Here is an 18631-nt window from a genome sequence, read left to right as displayed (position 1 = left end):
TACTTAAGGAAGAGATTCCTACAGCAATAAGGAAGCAGCAAAATAAGGAACAGAGGACTAGGTTGGTATGGTCCTTAATATCTGTTATATAGATACCTGGTTTCCTCACCTATCAGAGAAGATCAAGAATAATGTACACAAAATGTCCTTGCAAATACTGTAGCTTGAGTTAGTTTCAAAGCACTGAGCTAATTATGTTCACATTCCAGAGCTCCTGATTTCACTTCCCGGTTGAATCACATGGCTAAGATACCTCCGGCAATGAGACTACAAATTCAGCAGGATGATTTCTCAGAGAAAATAAAACCCTTTCCTGAGGATCAGGATACCGTGTTGAAAGTGTGCATGCATGGAGCCTACGGCTTCCTCCAAACACAGGGTAAGCAGAAATACTATAAGCATGCTGTCCTCACCTGGGTTGGGAGGCATACAAACACAGGAAAATTGAGTATTGTAGCCCACTTTGAAGTTGGAGTTGATGGGGTAGTAATCAGCTAGCTTGATCATCTTCTTGAAAGCATCGTAGATAAAGATGAAACTAATCAGAGAAGAGAAGCCCTCTTCAGTGAAGCGAGTGAAGTACTGAACCAAGAAGCTGGCATCAGTGGCCACCAAAATGAGACACATGAAGGCTGACCACAGGCCAATCCAAAGGCGAAACTCCAAGTAGTCAAAATTATGGTCCCTGGAAAGAAGGCAGAAAGGCATTTAGACTCCTCCTCCACGGAACACAAAGAATAACACAAAACCACCAAATGACTATAGAATGATTGTTAAAAATACAAGATCTCTTTTAGCCACTAGATATAAAGCTCATTCTTGATTTTACCCAGAAAGTATTACCTTTAAGGATTTGGTCTAGTGACATGAGGCTACCACTAAGAAATAATTCCAGAAGTTTGAGAAAAGCACATCAAAAGTAGTCATAACATTTGAATGTAAATAACTCATTAATTTTCTTCTTGTACTGATCCTTTTATCATTATACAGTGTCCTTTTTTATCTTTCTTTATGGCCTTTGTTTTAAAGTCTATTTTGTCTGATATGAGTATAGTGACCTCTGCTTTCTTGTCATTTCTGTTTGCATGAAATATCTTTTTCCATCCCCTCATTTAATTTTCTCATTCAAAAAAGACAATCCCTGCCTTTACAGAGTTTGCAGAATAAACAATTTGAAAGCATAGCACTGGTACCCAGCATGTGCTCGATAAATATTTGTGGGCTTTCTGCTTAAGGAAGACGCTAAGATAAACATGTTCTCTGTCCCCAAGTCATCGAAGTCTACTGAGGAAGACAAACTGATAAACATAATCACACTATAAAATACTAAGTGACACCTAAAGTTCCCACAGAGTGTCACAGAAGAAGGAGAAACTAATTCGGGCTGGTGTAGGTTGGGGGACACATAAAGTTGCAGAAAAAACTCAAGGTATTTAAGGATAAGCAGGAACTTTCTGGATAGACCAGGGAGGGCCAAGCCAGGAAGAGGAAAGAGTACTCAAAAAGGCAAGTGGCATGAAACTGTGTGCCATGCTCCCTGTGGACCAAGTGCCACCAACACAGGGAGATGGGATCAGATATGTAGGCTGTAGTTAGATCAAGAAAGGCTGCATTGCCGTGTTACCACTAGACACTACCACTCCTCTTGAAGCTCGCTCACAGGCATGATACCCTTCTGCTGAAGCTGTGTGTGAAGAACAGTCTTAGAATAGGTTGCCTCCATCTAAGTGGGCCATTTTTTTTCAACGCCCTTTCCATTTCTTACAAGTAAATTAGTTTAAGATTCACATTTAGGAAAAGGTGGGTCAAGTGTTGACATTTTACCATTTCATATTGATTCTTTTAAAATTATGTGGAGAGTGTTTTAAAATAGTTTTTTTTTTTCTCATCATTTGCGATGCAAAAGCAGTTATCGGTAATCTCATTTCTTGTGTGAGAAAAAAATAAATCAAGGATCATGCATACTTGAAGCTCGATGGCCTTGCTTTTAGACAATGAGTTTCTGATAACTGACAGCCACATATTTTAATACTTTTCCAAAGACATCGTATCAACACCTTCATCACCATCATCCCAGCCTGGGCCACCAAGAAGTCTTTGGCTGATTCTTATTAAGAACCTCCTTACTAATATCCATGCTTGCCCTGCTCAAAGCCATTTTCCACATCACAGCCAAAATGACCTTTTCAAATGTAAATCAAATGTCCCAGTTTAAAATCTTTTGGTGGCTTCTCCCTGCTCTTAGAATAAAATTCAAATTCTCTACCTAGCACGGTGCCCGGTGCATAGAAGGGTTCCAATAAAGAGTTAGTAGATGAATTAAGCCATGCCTGCAGGTTACGACTTGACAGAGACAGTTACAGTACTGTCATTGGCTGGTGAGCTATCACAGGTAACCAGATGATGACCAACTGAAAATTTTACTGAATACTAGAATTAAATTTGCTTAGAGTTCATGTGTCAACTTGACTAGGCCATAAGGTGCCCAGATATTGGGTCATACATTATTCTGGATGTTTAAGGGTGGTTTTGATAAGATTAACATTTAAATTGGTAGACTTGAATAAAGCAGATTGTTTTCCATAATGAGGGTGGGCCTCATCCAGTCAGTTCTTCAACTGAATAGAACAAAAAGACCAGCTTCCCTCAAGCAAGAGACGACTCTCCAGCAGGCAGACTGCTTTTGGACTTGATTTGTAGCAAAGGCTCTTCCTAGGTCTCCAGCAGACAGCCTTGGAACTTGAACTGGAACATCAGTTCTCCTGGGTCTCCAGGCTGCTGGGTCACCCTGCAGGTTTTGGACTTGCCAGCCCTCTATAACTGTGGGACCCAATTCTTCATAATAAATCTCTTATATATGTATACACACATCCTATTGGTTCTGTTTCTCTGGAGAATCCTGACTAATCACCAACTGGTCAAATATGCCTCATTTTATAGATGAGGACACCAAGGCCAATGGAAACTAAGTCATTTATCCAACGCCAAGGCTTTAATGGCAGAGCTGGACCAGAAACCAAATCTCTGTACTCTTGGACTGCTCCTTTTAAAAATTCCAGCACGGTTCCTCCTGTCCAATTTATATTTAGCTCATGGTAGGGTGGGCCTTAAAGTCACTGTCCTCAGTTTCCTTCTCACCAAATCACACAAACTGGAATACATTACCAAAGCAGGAGATTAGTAACACTTGGGTAGAAAGTTATCGTCTATAGATTTCCTGAAATCTTTCTGAAGACATCTTTGGCATTCCCTCACAGTTCCCTTTACGTCTGGAACCCCAGTGTTTAATCTTATGCATGTCCTTTCTGAGATAAGTAGACTCAAGAAAAAGCTAAATTCTAGGAATTTGAGATAATTTACATTATCACACAGTGAGTCAGAGCTCAGAAACAGTTTTATTACTTCTGAGCCAACAGACTTTTTCCTTAAAATAAAGTTTTAAACAGTTATCTAGTTTTGCTTCCCTAACAAGATGAAAGTTAGAGCAATCTTAATTTGTTCTAAGAATGCTAATGGTTGTTTACAAAATTGATGTTTACAAACAGGATGAGAAAGAAATCTAATCACCAGCTAATGGTCAGGAACACCATCAGTCTGAATACAAAGGGAAAAAAATACATGTATAAACTTAAATCTTAGGACCTGAACAATATGCCAAAATAGCTCCTCTAAAATACTTAAATACTCCCAGACTGGCTCTGTAAGAATAACCCAAATAAAATCACTAAAACCAATCACTCCATTAGGTAGGAAAGTGATATGTTTACAACAGCAAGAAGAAAGAGGAACAAAAGATGAGGAGCTTCTTTAAACAAGCCGATCAACAGTAATGACTACAATAAAAGGCAATGTTACATCCAATAAGACTATCAGTCCCCTTGGTGCCAAGTTTAAATAGCAATTAAGTTATAAAAAGTTACAAGCTATAAAAAGGAAATGATAGTAGAGACCAAAGAAACTATGGTGAGTGAGAAGGAGAAAATGGGTGTATATCCTTTTGGTAACACTCAGTGTTTCTAGAGATTTTAAGTGATAGTTTTGAGCAGCATAAACCCAAGAGTACAGACAAACTGAAGAACTCACATTTGAAGCATTCTTCAGAAATCAGCCACGGACAAATAAATATAAACTCCCTAAACTAAATGATTAAATCCAGGAACTGAATAGAAGAAAATCATAATTTGAAGGCGAAAAGTAAACTGTTCATAGAATATAAGAAAGAAATTATTAAATGACCAAATGACAATTATACAGGCTAAAATCCAACTTTAATTATGAAGTTTCTAAGTGGCTTAGAACACTGTTAAAACTTCCTTCAGATCCTTCCTGAAGAAAAGGAAAAGGAGTCTAATTCTCTATTATCGGGATAAACGTGTAAAAATAGTGCAAAAGAGACTGCAGAACTGGGGAAACAAAACTACGTGTTCTCTGCAAGTTGTGAGCTATTCCTTCATTCTGTTACTAATTTTAAAAGGTGACAGCGTATCATTCACATGCCTTTCTGATTCCCCAGTTTATAGGGCAAATATTAAAACCTGTATTCCAAGTCAGAGAGAAATCTGTGGATTATGTGGAGTTACTGTTTGAGTCCACTGAACTCATAAAACAAGGACTTACCTATTTCTCCAAAAACAAACAAACAGAAAAAGGTAAAATATGATGGGGGAAATCAGGGCAAAACACAGTAAAACAGTTTCTTTACTGAACGACTTCTCAGATCCCTTAGTACGCTAAAGTGTAAAGTGAATGACCAAGAGGGGGATATAATATAATGTACAGCACTTCCCAGACTTACCGGGATCACAGAAGCTTTTTTTTCATGGGGCATCTAATGAAACTAGTAAATGATGAAACACACTTTGGGAAACAGTGATCTACACAAATACTCTGTATCTGTACAAAATATTAGCATTGCTGTTATGATATGTAAGCAAATGATATAGTATTGTGAATTAAAGAATAAGGTTTGCCACATAAGTGTCACATGTTACCCAGTGATGGATTTAAAACACAGTTTCTCAAATGTTTCTTGTTGCTCTACAACCATTTGAAAATAAATCACTTGAAACTATGTTTAAGTTTCCAATTATGATGAAACAGAAGGGAAAGTGAGAAAGGAACTTGCTTAGTGAAAGGAAATAATCTCTATCCTACAATTATCTAAAGCAAACCAGGATGCAAACATTTTCTGTAGATTAAGGCTCTGATCACATTGCATCCAATAAATCTTTCTGCAAAGGTTGCACATGTTTGTTCCTGTTTATAGTACATGCTTGTTTAATCTTTCCACAAAGGCTTTCTTGTCTCCCACAATGTTTTCTTAAACATATATAAACTGTTTTGACTCTTTCTATAAACTGACATGAGCAGAATTCTTTCCAATGGTCTTCTGAGAATTATGATGGAGTGATTTGTAGTAATGATCTACAGAAAACATAACACTATTTAAAATTTGGGACTTTAAATTCTTGGAAGACCCTTGCTTTTCTTTTCACCCAGTTCTCAAAACACTCATTTCAAATTCTCATTCCCTCCTCTCTCTTGTGATCTTTTTTGATGGCACACACAGTTTCAAAGGCTATTATATGAGTGTTTATGTCCATGAGGCATTAAGTAGGCAATGACATTTCTAATATTAAAATCCTAGAAATGTATAACAATAGAAGTATATTTAAATTCCAACAAGGAATGTTAGCAAGTCGTATGAAATTCTGCCATCTGTCTGGGTATTGAAATCTGCCAGTAAAGCCAATTCTCTCTCAGACGTATTAAGTTCATTAGAAAGAGGCCAGAATTCCCAATCTGATTTTGAAACTATTTGTGTGCTACTGTGGTCACTTGGATAATTTGCTTAACTCAATTTTCCCCTTCTTAAAATGATCCGTCAATTTCTAAAAGGAAATACTGGTATCACAATTGTCATGCCCAGTAGTAACGTCTAGTGATTCCATAAAAGGCGTAGGCTCTGGAGTCAGAAAGCAGGAATTCAAATCCCAGCCCTGCCAACGACTGGTGATGCAACCTTCAGCAGTTTGCTTATCCACTCCATGCCTGCTTTCTCATCTATAAAACAGGAGACAGTCCCTACCTCATAGGACTGCTACAAGAAATAAATGAGGGAGTGCCTGTAATGTGCTTAGGACAATACTTGGTACATGGTCAGCACTCAATAAGTGTTAGTTGTTACTCCTTTGAGTCTAGAAATGTATCTTTAGTTAAGAACACTGGAATGGGGGGTTAGGAGCAGTGGACCACAGGAACACCCTGTCTCTTTCACAGACGAGCCACGTGACCTTGAACAAGCCACTTCATTTCTCTAGTGTGTCAGTCCGGATCATGGCAGGAAATAGAAGGCAATCTCCAATGGGATTCTGAGGAAAGCTTAACACATGGACTATTTACAGAGGTATGAATAACAAAAAAATGGCAAGTACTCAGGGAATAGCAACATCAGGAAGCCATTTCTACCCCCTGGCTTGAAAAGGCCAAGGAAGTAAGAGTCACCAGAGCCTGGTGAGGGCCAGAGTCAGGGTGGAGGAGCCACCTGACAGGGGCTACACTCAGAGGACAAAGGCGCACTGCCAGACTGCCTGGTGAAGCAGAGGCAGTGAGGTGGGGGAAGCAGACACACCCTGACCTCTCTGCCTGCCTGTGCTCCTGGGGCTCTGCAGGAAGCCAGAGGGCAAAGGAGCCTGAGGGCTGCAGTCCACAGCGGCCAGCTTCCGGAGGCACAAAGCAGGACAACAAGGCAGAGAATCACGGGGGAGGGCAAGAGGTAACAGAACATAGCGGCCTCAGCTGAAGCAAACGTAAACACGTGCTGGAGGACTTAATCTCTAAGGGCCTTTCAACCTCCAAATCTTAAAATTCACGTATTCTGTTATGCCTAATTTTACTACTCTGTGCTCTATCTAGACTGTGAATGGTCTACAATCAAACAATTCTAATTTATAATTAGATATGTATATACATACTTGCTGAAATTAAATAGAAGCCTCTCAAAAACTAGAACAGGTCCTGTGCTGCTCAAAATAGTGAGTGGTTGACCAGCGAAGAGGCAAAAGACGGCTCCAGAGACAGCGGTGCCCAGGAAACTCTCCAACACGCCCTAATAGAAAGAAAATATAGGTGTTAAAAGAAACTTGTCTTTTTCTCTTTTCATGTGTGATGTCACTAGGGGAGTGAAGCCACGTGAATATGCTATTATGATGGCTATCGTAAACATATCAAATATAAAGAATAAAGATTCTTACCAATATGAATATTACCTTTTATTTCACCATACACGCGATTTAGTCATTCCTGCCTACTCCAAGGGCTGAAGTGCTCCAAAGAACTATAATGACTGTAATGACTAGTGGTTGATTGCAGAAGGCAAAGGGTGACTCTGATCTACTTTTAAAAATATTAATTGAAGCTTCTGTACATAAAATCACGTTATAAAATCCCACCATGTGCGAAGAAGTGATTTAGTACTTTTGGTGGCATTTTTCTCTCCGTGGTTACTTTCAGTGTTTGTTTTAACCAGATTTCACCTTGCACATAGCAGGTACTTATAAGTAGCTACATTTTATGCATAAAAGCTATTTTCTACAGAGGAAAGCTTTTTAAGAGGGAGCAAAAAGGAGACAAAAAAATGATTTGCCCTCTATCTTGCAATCTCTAAGACACCAATTCCAAACAAAATTTCTTACTACATATTCAGTGTCCAATGTAAACTTATACAAGAGCTTCAAGAGCTACTTTAGAGGAAATAAATGCACAGGGACACAAATAACTAAACCTTTGTGGCCACATGTCCCTAGAGGTGTATCTCTGAGAAACAACCTATTATTTCCCTTTAGCATAACAAGAACAAAGAATTTATATGTGTGTATATATATATGTATGTGTATATATGTATATATGTATATACACACATATATACGTATATAAAATATCATATAATCATATAATATACACAAAATTGTGATAAAGAAATTGGTTTTTTAAAATCAACTTACAGAACTAAACTAAGTGCTATCCCCACTCAAAAGCCATCCTAGGAGAACCTGATTATAATGATTACTTGAATTTTTGTTTTTTAGGCTAACAAGAACCCTTCATTCAGAGATCAAACATCAAGGGGAAGAAATACATTCTGTAACACACACACATCCCCACCCCATGCCCCGCAAAAAAAGCATAAGCAATAGGATACATATTTTCCAAAAATTACTAACAAAGAAGTTAAATCTTTTCACCTTGAAGATATTGCATACACTAAAATAATGCATCACTAAAGACCGAACAAATTAAAGAAAAATGTCAAAATATTGAAATATTTTTTACATGGCTTCAAAGCCAGCAATATTTTCTTTAGAATGACATTAGCAATAGTATATCCTCCTCTTTTAAGGGTAGGATTCAACTGGGAAAACAGGGAAAAATCCTTTAGCACAGCATTATGTAATAATGGGGTTGGGATGGGGATGGCGCAATAAAGCAAGAATTGACGAGTAATAAGACTGGCTCCTCACACAGTGAGCAGACACTTTCTAAACAACTCAGTACCACTACTTCCGTCCTGAATGTCTAGGTCTGAAGTCTGGCAGGTGAGTCTCATAAGAGGACCCCATTTATATACATGTGAACTCCAATGCATGTTTGAATGGTGCCATCCCGTTATTTTATAGCCATTCCACACATAATCACTGTATCCAGCTCATTCTTCCTCAGGGGGGCAGCAAGCAGAATAGCAAGCAAGGCTAACAGAAACAGGCTGCCTTTATGTAGAGAGAGAGAAAGAGGTTCCCCTGTGCCCAAAAAATAGCATTAGTCTTGATCTCTTATCCGTGAAGATACTGAGTTTCAGGGGGGTTAAATGATATGAATAAATCCACACTCGCTGTGGCACAAGTCTTTGGAGCATGGTTACCTGCCCAAGTACTACCACACCCTTGGCAGAGAGAAAAGGTATACCTTCGGCTGGAATTTTCTTAGACTTGCAGTTTTTTACCTCCTGTGCATTGACATTGGGCTTTTTATGTCTTTATCATTCATCTTTCTTTTTCAAGACTTATTTTAGTGTGTGTGACATGAAAGGGTAGGGAATGGAAGGCTCCGCGTGGCAGGACAAGCCACACTCTAGGGACACGTGATGGGCAAAGTTTCACTGCATCATTCTCTATCAAGCATGGGGGAGTGACTATTTCTCATCACTACTGCAGGATCAAATTACAGCACAGCCTGAGTGTAAGAGAGAACACAAATGAAGAAAGGAGGAACGCAAGGTTAAGAATTCTCTACTTGGTCTGACGTGAGGGGCCAGAGCAGGGTCTCTGGTGTCATCCATGTTTCTCTCCCTCCCACCATGCTATACACTATCCCACCACATGCTCTGCAAGCACCCAGGAGACACTAAAGGAATCCAAGAAGACGCCCAAATCACACCCTACATCCTGCTTATCAAAGGCTAACAGCCATCACTGCTTATTCAGTAAAGATAACAACCCATCTCTTCCAGAAAACAGCTTTGATTTGTGGAAGTCATGTGACTGTTAAAAAAGTAGAGTACTTTTATTTTAGTACTTGCTCCTTTGGTAAGTGCTACAGTTTCCATTCTGTTACTGACAATTTTAAAACAGAGACAGGTGATTTATTATACACATTGCACTGGAAACTTGCTTAAACTCAGAGATGTTTCCAGTGTTTCTGAGAAAAGAACTATTTTCACCACATTTTGACATGTTGCTCTTGACAGTACAGAAATTTAAAAAAATAATCTCATGAAATGAATAACTTTAACTGTAACTAGAATTTAAAGCAATTTATAAAGTGAACTATCCAAAACCCCTCTTCTGATTTATTATAGTGAGTGTTCACTAAAATAAAAAAGGAAATTAATGTGTGGATGTGTGTATTTTTAATAGCTATAGCTCATAAAGACACTTCTACACCTGATTTGCCACAGAGGAACAAACTCCTTAGCAATTCATGAGAATGTAGGTGGCTGAGCTCTGAGGGGTGGTAGAATCAGGTAACACAAAGCACTCCAGCTCCATTTTGATTTGGCTTTTATTTTATTCCATTTCCAATTAGGTGATATCCACTGTGGAACAGAAGAAAGAGCTAACAACTGGCCCTCAGGAAACCCAGAGTCTAGACTCTGTTCTGTCACCAAAGAGCTGATGATCTTGGGAATGTCACCTAACCTCTGTCCATTTTGGTTTCTTCATGTAGGAGAAAAACATCAAGGCAGTACAGTATAACAATGGACTGTGGAGTCAGACCACCTCAAGTTGACATCTAGACTGTATCGTTTACTCCATCGATGACTTAAGCAAGTTACTTAACCTCTCCATGCCTCATACCATCCATGTGAATATTAGATTAGACAATGCGTGTCAAGTGCTTAGCACAGTCATTGATAGATATGTTTTTGATGAACAGTAATATATACATAATGTATCTATTCAGATATGAGATGAAGAGGCTGAACTAGGTCTCTTCCAAGGTCTCTTCCAGGTGGTTCAGCACAAAGAGTAGGTCTTGGAGTCAGGGATATCTGAGTTTAAATCTCAGCTCCACCAGTTATCAACCTCTCTAAATCCTAACTCTCTCCTCTATAAAATCAATGGCTATTTCATAGGATAATTATTTGGACTGAATATGACCAATACTATAGAAAGACCTAAGAATAAAGTAGAGATGCAATAAGATGCTGGTTCCCTTTTCTTCCTGCTTCTCATCTCCTTCTTCCCAGTCTGCCTCTATTACTTCTCTGTCCTTCAAAGGAGGAAGGAGATGGAGAGCGACAGTCAAAAGGAGTGATGTGAAAAGATGAAGATCAGTCCTCAGAGGAAAAGGGGGAGAAAGGCCTCTTTATAGATTCACAGTGTTTCGCAGAGCAAACTCCAACTCAACAGAAGCCTTAGAGGGCGACGGCTACAGCCATTGATTTTGTTGCTTCTTTTCATTCCTCGTGTTACTAAACACACAGAATCAACTACAATGAAACAAAACAGTTTGTTTTACTTTACAGCAGTGAAGTCAAAATCCACATCTAAAACAATTTGTGAACATTTTTCTGCTCACGTGAGGGTATGACGTTAAACCAAAAATGGTCCTTGTCTTACAAAAGAGCCAAGAAAATCAACCCAAGTCTCATAATAGAAAAATAAAGCATAAAAGAAATCTGACCATGGGAGCAAGATTCTTTAGAAAAAAAAAAAAATCCAACCATGATTGGTAACACCAGCATTTTGACTTTGAGCTACTTGTGACAAGGTCTGCCAGGGCCATCATGCCTGTCATGGCTAACACAAAGCAAGCACATTCAAAATGATAAAATATTAAAAATTTATGCTGTCTACTTTGACTTTATTGAAATTTAGTATCTTTAGTATCTTCATATAACACTAAAGAATGACCTTTGTTGTTTTATGTCCTTCTTATTAAGAAATGTATTACTTGGATTAATAATTAATCCAAATGCAAAACTGCCTTAAAAAACAAAAGATTTTCTATTTCTTTGACTATTTTCAACCAAGTAAAACTTGAGAAAAAAAATATTTTGGTGGCAATAAATGCTAAAATTGCTATTGCTATATTTCAAGCCTTTTTAAAAAAAATTGTCTTCTAACCATAAAAAGAAATTTGCTATATTTCAAGTCTTTTTTAAAAAATTGTCTTCTAACCATAAAAAGAAATTTCGGCATGTGTTGGTTGTAATCTATTCAAACTGTGTAGAATGTTGATTAATTAAACTTCTCTAGATGAGTCTTTGAATCTGAAATTTAGCCAAGAAAAATGATGCAGCCTAATACTATTTAAACATGGCAACTGGAAATAAGCAGACAAATCTGAATTACCTGTAAGAGTTTTGATGTCAGATCCCCGACATAAAGCCACATGATCAAAAATAAGTGGAGAGATGATGCAATTATCTAAATTAAATTTGAGTCACAGGAGAATTATCTGGGAAGGTTTTTTTTTTTTTTTGCTTTGTTTTTTTGGGTTTTAAAAAACAAACAAACAAAACATTCTTTATCTCCACTTTGAACAATTAAATCAGGATCTCCGAAGATCAGGCCTGGGGAATCCATAGTTTTTCAAAGCTCCCCAGGTGATTCTCATATGGTCCAAATCTAAAGTGCAGCCATTCAAGCAACCTCCCTTCCTCTATCAAAATAAGAACCACCTGCTAGCATGGTTAATGATCGGTGGTTACACAGACCATTCATCTACACTAGGGAAGAAGATTGGATATACAACCCTCATTTTTTACTTTACCTGTGTAGCTAGAGACTATAAATCAATGATTTCTGTCCTGACAGATCACAGCTGCCAAGTCCTTAGTGTGCCATCTACTCTGCCTGAAAGTGCTTTGTTGTCATAAACAGGATTTCTGTTTACACTGCCCAGCAGGAACAGAAAAAAGAGGGAAGACTTGAAAGACGAATTATCTCTCTGCTTGAAGAAAAGTATGAGCCAAAATCTTTACCAAAGAGCTTCAATTCCAAGTCCAATAAAATGGATGAGCAAGTAAGGGAGGCTTTACGATACTGTTTTGTTTGAAGAGCTGTGAATATGTATCTAGATCATCTGAAGTGTCCAAACATCAAATACCAGTATAACCTTACACAAAAATCAATTCCAGATGGATAAAAAATGTAAATGAAAACATAAAAGAACTAAGATATGTGGGCAAATATTTTTCTAATCTTGGGGTGGGGAAACCTCTCTAAATACATCACGAATATAAGAAACTATAAAAGACTGAAGATTTTGACTACAGAAGAATTGAAATCTTGACAGCAAAAGAAATCGTAAGTAAGGTTAAAAGATACGGCAGACCTGGGGGAAAATATATCTGCGATATTTCTGACAAGCAAAGGGAAAATATCCTTATTATACAAAGAGTTCTTATAAGTCAATGAGGAAAAAAAAAAAGAAAAAAGAATGCCCAAAAGGAAAATATTCCAAGAGTACAAATATAAAGATGTATAGGTAAGCAATAAAGCGTGTAAGGATATTAACTCTCACTAAAAATCAAAGAAATTTAAATTGAATACGAATGAGCCATCATTTTTTCAAGCCACAGAATGACAAAAATGAGAATATGAGACAAATTCTGTTCTTGCAAGAGTGTGAGCAAGCCAGCACTCTTGTCCATTACTGGGAGAAGTATAAATTGGTGTAACCTTTGTGGAGTGTAATCTGAAATAAATAACAAAAATAGGTATATCCTGCAATCACATGCTGCTAGGAATTTACTCTAAGGAGGTAATTAAGAAGAATGAAAATGTGGTTAAGCACCAAGTTTGTTTACAAATGAAAAAACTGAAAAAAACTGGAAGTCTACTAATAGAGAATTTATTAAGTAGATTATAGCACATACATCATGTGTATACATAGATGCAGCAGTTAAAAATGATGTTCAAGATCGTATTGAAGTGGAAAGACTTCCATGAAATGCTAGTCATGTATATGATCACATATGATGTCATTTACATAAAATCCTATACACTGATCTGTTTACACATGCATTGCAAGACATAAGGAAAGATATTCATGAAAAGGTTAATAATGGTTATTTCTGGGTGATGGAGTTAAGAGCAAAATTATCTTCTATGCAGTGTTTCTGTATTGTTTGAATTTTCCACAATGCATAATTATATCTTATTAAAAATAAAGCTACTTCAAAATAATTTCAAGCTAAACACAAAATAATTTCAGAATTTAGCATCATTTGGGATCTCCACTGCTGCCCAAATGACTATCATTTTCTGATCACCAAGAAAATAGAGTTGACAAAGGTCTTTCAAATTAAAAAAACAACCAAAAAGGTTTCTGACAAATGAAATTCGGTAAAAAAAAAAAAAAAAAAAAAAATTACTTAACTTCAATCAAACAGGTTTAATTCAAAACTTGTAAATAAAATGAAGTAAATTATCTAAAGTTAAAGTTCCTTCCAGGGAAAAGGATGACCAATATCCCTTGGAGGCAAGTAAGCAGTGCAGCACCCTTTACTTTGTCACTGAATAGACATTTATTTTTTCTTACCAAAGCAACCTAATTGGATCATTCCGACAGACTATCCCTACCTAACTTTTTGAAACTAGAACACGTTTCTGGTACAGGTTAACATGTCACCTTCTATTTCCACTTCAAGGAAGAAATGCTCAAAGTGCAATATTCGGGTAAGGTGAAATTATTGTACAGTCCCTCGTGTAGTAAAGCAATTATCAGCTGCTTTAATCCTGCTGTTACAAAGAAGTGTTTATCTTATCAAGGAATATCATATATAAATAAGAAATGATACATTTCCATCTTGAGTAGATTGATCAAATATTCTCAGCACAGCAGTATGTTAAAATAAAGTCTCAAATTTGGAGATGCCAAATTTATATTTATAAATGTTCCTTATTATGAAACAAGTTCCCTTAAAATGTGCTGTTAGGCTCCATAAATATCACAAAACTCACACAATTCTAAAAATCTTACTGTATTCTTTTACTAAAAGGTTTGTGAAAATAGGATTATATTTACTCCTGAAAAAAATTTAAATGACTTTCTTCACTTAGTCTTCCCTCTAGACTGTTCTCAGTCATTCACAATCAACAATGTCGATTTAAGTTAAAGCACTTCTCTGCGTTCCATAAAGCTCAGAAGAACAACTTTTAAACAACACAAAGACTTGCCATAAGGCATCAAAAAACTGTTCCTTATATCAGTATCTTACCCATAGACTAAGCTATCCATAAATATTTGTTAAATCAACATTTAACAATTTAAAGGATCTAAATGAATAGGACAACCAAGAGTAGAAATATAATGCAATGAGTTCGCATGCATGGTCACAGAGAGTTTAGTCGTGAAAAAGACATGTTTTTAGGATAGTGAAGATAAAAGCCCTTGTTTACTTGACAGTATGGCAAGGGGAACAGAGGATTATTACAGTGGGACTTACTGAAAAGGACAGTAAGAGAATTGCACAGTTCTCAGACCTCAGAAAGCCTATGCTCTAGTCCTTTGTCTTTAACTCTAAGAACAGGAAACAGTTACAAGCCAGGGCTAGATCTCAGACAAATATAAGGTCAACTCTTGGCAAAGCAGTTCAGTCACTCCCAGAAGCCCAGGCTAAACTGTAATTGCCCACACTTAGCAAGGAATCCATGCATACCCACGCTGGAAGACTCAGTCCTCTCAGAGAAGCACGATGGCCCAAATGTATGTGGAAAGTTGAAGAATACATACAGTTATCTATGTTACCATTATAATTTGATTATATTTGGAGCCACTGTAGCCTCAACTGTTTTATTTTGAACACAGTTCTATGGGAAATGATCCATGTGGCTCCCCAAATCTGCTTCTAAAGAGGTGTGTGTACATGTATATACACAAACACACACATATAATGTGTGATACATATATCATTACATATATATGTATGTAATGATTACATATATATGTATGATTATTAAATATATATAACTTTTATTATAATATATAATTAAATATATAATATACAAATATAACTCAGAATATATGTGTGCATACTAATTACATATATATGCATATATATAATATATATACTTCTGCTCTGAAATCAATGCTTAAATGTAAATTCCTACCTCTGAGCAGGCAAGACCTCCTGAACAGAAGTTGGCAGAAGAGTTTGCTTAAACAACACCAGTGCAGTGACTCATTTGTGTTTTCACAACATGCTTCTACCCAGCACCCATGTCTATTTGTGGCCTCAAAATAAAGGCTATGTGAACCATCTCTGAGCTGCCTGCCTTTAAAAGCAAGGACACAGTTCTCAGTTGACTCATTTGAGCTGCCCGTGCTTTTCAGAATAACCCACTGCCACATTTATGAAGGCATGTGATATAATTTAAGATTATTTCAGGCTGTGCCAATGCTTTTCTGCTTAGCCTTGACCTAGTCTTTAGAAAGTCAAATTCACCCCCCTAATTAAGCCCACTACAAACCATTACTGGTATCTCTGGGGGGTATAAAAAAGATTGCTTTATCAACACTCTAGATTGTAAATACCATCAGAATCAACACTCTAGATTGTAAATACCATCAGAATAGGGATTCTTACCTATTTCGGTCATGTTATCTGTATCCCCAGCACTTAAAATAGTGTCTGGCACATGGTAGACACTCAATAAATATTTGCAAAGGAATGAACCAACCTCTGCCTTAGACCTGTGAAATAATAACCCGGGTCTCAGCACCAAATCCACAAAATATTTTGTTGTCCTGGTGTCCAAGTCAAGAAGACATCTACCGCCAGAGCATCAAAACCTCTGTACGTGTTATACAGATGGCCAAAAGTCCCATGAAAAGATGTTCAACAACACTAATTACTAGAGAAATGCAAATCAAAACTACAATGGGGTACCACCTCACACCGGTCAGAATGGCCATCATTAAAAAGACTATAAATAAAAAATGCTGGAGAGGACGTGGAGAACAGGGAACGCTCCTACACTGTTAGTAGGAATGTAAATTGGTGCAGCTGCTATGGAAAACAGTTTGCAAGTTCCCCAGAAAACTAAAAATAGAGTTGACATATGATCCAGCAATCCCACTCCTGGGCATATATTCAGAGAAAACTATAATTCAAAAAGATACCTGCACCCCAATGTTCACAGCAGCACTATTTACAATAGCCAAGACACGAAAGCAACCTAAATGTCCACTGACAGATGAATGGATAAAGAAGATGTGGTATATATACACAATAGAATACTACTCAGCCATAAAAAAGAATGAAACAACACCATTTTCAGCAACATGGATGGACCTAGAGATTATCATACAAAGTGAAGTAAGTCAGAAAGAGAAAGACAAATACCATATAATATCACTTATATGTGGAATCTAAAATATGACACGAATGAACTTGTTTACAAACAGAAACAGACTTGTGGTTACTGAAGGTGGGTAGGGTGGGAGAGGAATAAATTAGGAGTTTGGAACTAGCAGATACAAACCACTATATATAAAATAAACAACAAGGACCTACTGTATAGCACAGGGAACTATATTCAATATCCTATAATAAACCATAATGGAAAAGAATATGAAAAATTTTTATACATATATAAAACTGAATCACTGAATCACTTTGCTGTACACCAGAAACTAAAACAACATTGTAAATCAACTATACTTCCATAAAAAAACAAGACAAAAAAAAAAAAAACCACCTCTGTATGTTCAAGTACACACCCTTTCAGTTTTGAGATACCCTTCAACATATTAAATTCACTTTATTCCCTGGTCTTCAAAATAGATAAAACCAACAGATATACCAATCTAAGTCATCTACCATTGCCAGAAAACCTAATTTGATGACTATAGGTAAAATTTTTCCACATTTAAATACTAGGATATGTAAAATTACTATGTAACTATTGAGTTAGGTATGTGTGCACACACTAGTCAATTTATATTTATATATATTATTTTAGATCTATAAACTCAGTACTTGGATCTATGAACCCATTTACTAATAGCATTATTCCACCCAAAAGAAATTGATGAGTACTCAGTTCAACAAATATCTATTAACGATCATTAATGTTTTATCCCTGTTTTCCAGTGTTTCTGCCACCCACTGAATACCAAATTGTAGCATTTCATCAATGTATTTCTTAAAGAAAAAAGTCTTCAGAAATGAGAGGAAAATATGCCCATCACTATTTTCATTCAGAGAAACTTTTAAAATAATGAATTCACAGCTTCAGTGAAACTATCAATGGAAGTTACAAAATCTATTAATAAAATGACCAAAGTATGTCTGGCAAATTGTCCTCATAGGTTTGAATTAGATACTTTGAATTAAGTCAACTCCCAGGAGTAACATCCAGCCAATGGTCATTTTAATGGACATCTTGACACACTGAAAGCATTTATATTTCTCCTAAAATCTTCAGAACCCAGAAAACAGCTTACTACACCAGCAACGCCTTTCCCATAACACTTATCACAGAGGAAAAACCCACAGTAACTATATATGTTACACAACAGAATCCTTTACTTTACAGAACTCACTCATATGGAAATTAATTCACCAGGAGGGATCACCAATAGACTTTAATAGATTTCTTCCTGTCTCAGATGCAGTGTTTTAAAGCTAAATCTTATGAAATTGAAAAGGAGTTCAATTCAGTTTTAAAAGGTGATAAACTAACACATAAGAAGTGTCATACTGCCTCTATCTCAATGAGAACATCTTTGAAAAAAAATGTGTTGAAAAATTATCTTCACAAAAAGTCTCTCTATATTCTGAAAGACAGAAGGAGGTTTTGTTCTTGCCGCCCTCTCAAAATCACATCTTTCTTTGATTTTCTTAACGTGTGGCTGCCTGCATTATCTTCTTCGTGCTGGCCTCAGGGTGCTTCCCCAGTGTTTTCTTTTCCACTTGTTCTCTTGAATGATGTGCTTTAGTTATCATTATGCTCTCATTTAGATGAAGAATAGCTGCCCTATTTGAATACAGATCAGATTTTATAAAAAATACCATTACTGACAACACTGTTACAATTTAATTTATTCATTCTTGTCTTATGAATGAGGAAAAAAAGGGGGAAACACCCTCTTCATATACTTCATCTCTGTGTCCTACCAC

At 36.8% G+C, this 18631-nt stretch overlaps 1 protein-coding gene across 2 annotated transcripts in view; it reads right to left on the bottom strand.

Annotated features, from left to right (window-relative positions):
- SLC4A4 (solute carrier family 4 member 4) overlaps positions 1 to 18631 on the bottom strand; it is a 345525-nt gene that overhangs the window by 76760 nt on the left and 250134 nt on the right. For both annotated transcript variants that reach the window (XM_061192359.1, XM_061192360.1), the window contains exons 13-14: positions 6975 to 7108; positions 414 to 685 (exon numbers count right to left, since the gene is read on the bottom strand). In XM_061192359.1, the coding sequence (XP_061048342.1) occupies positions 414 to 685; positions 6975 to 7108 (406 nt within the window). The remainder of the gene's footprint in view (positions 1 to 413; positions 686 to 6974; positions 7109 to 18631) is intronic.

Source organism: Eubalaena glacialis, chromosome 5, assembly GCF_028564815.1.
Source record: "Eubalaena glacialis isolate mEubGla1 chromosome 5, mEubGla1.1.hap2.+ XY, whole genome shotgun sequence".
NCBI lineage: Eukaryota > Metazoa > Chordata > Mammalia > Artiodactyla > Balaenidae > Eubalaena > Eubalaena glacialis.
The sequence above is the reverse complement of the archived record's forward strand: the minus strand, read 5'-3'. Positions and strand labels throughout refer to the sequence as shown.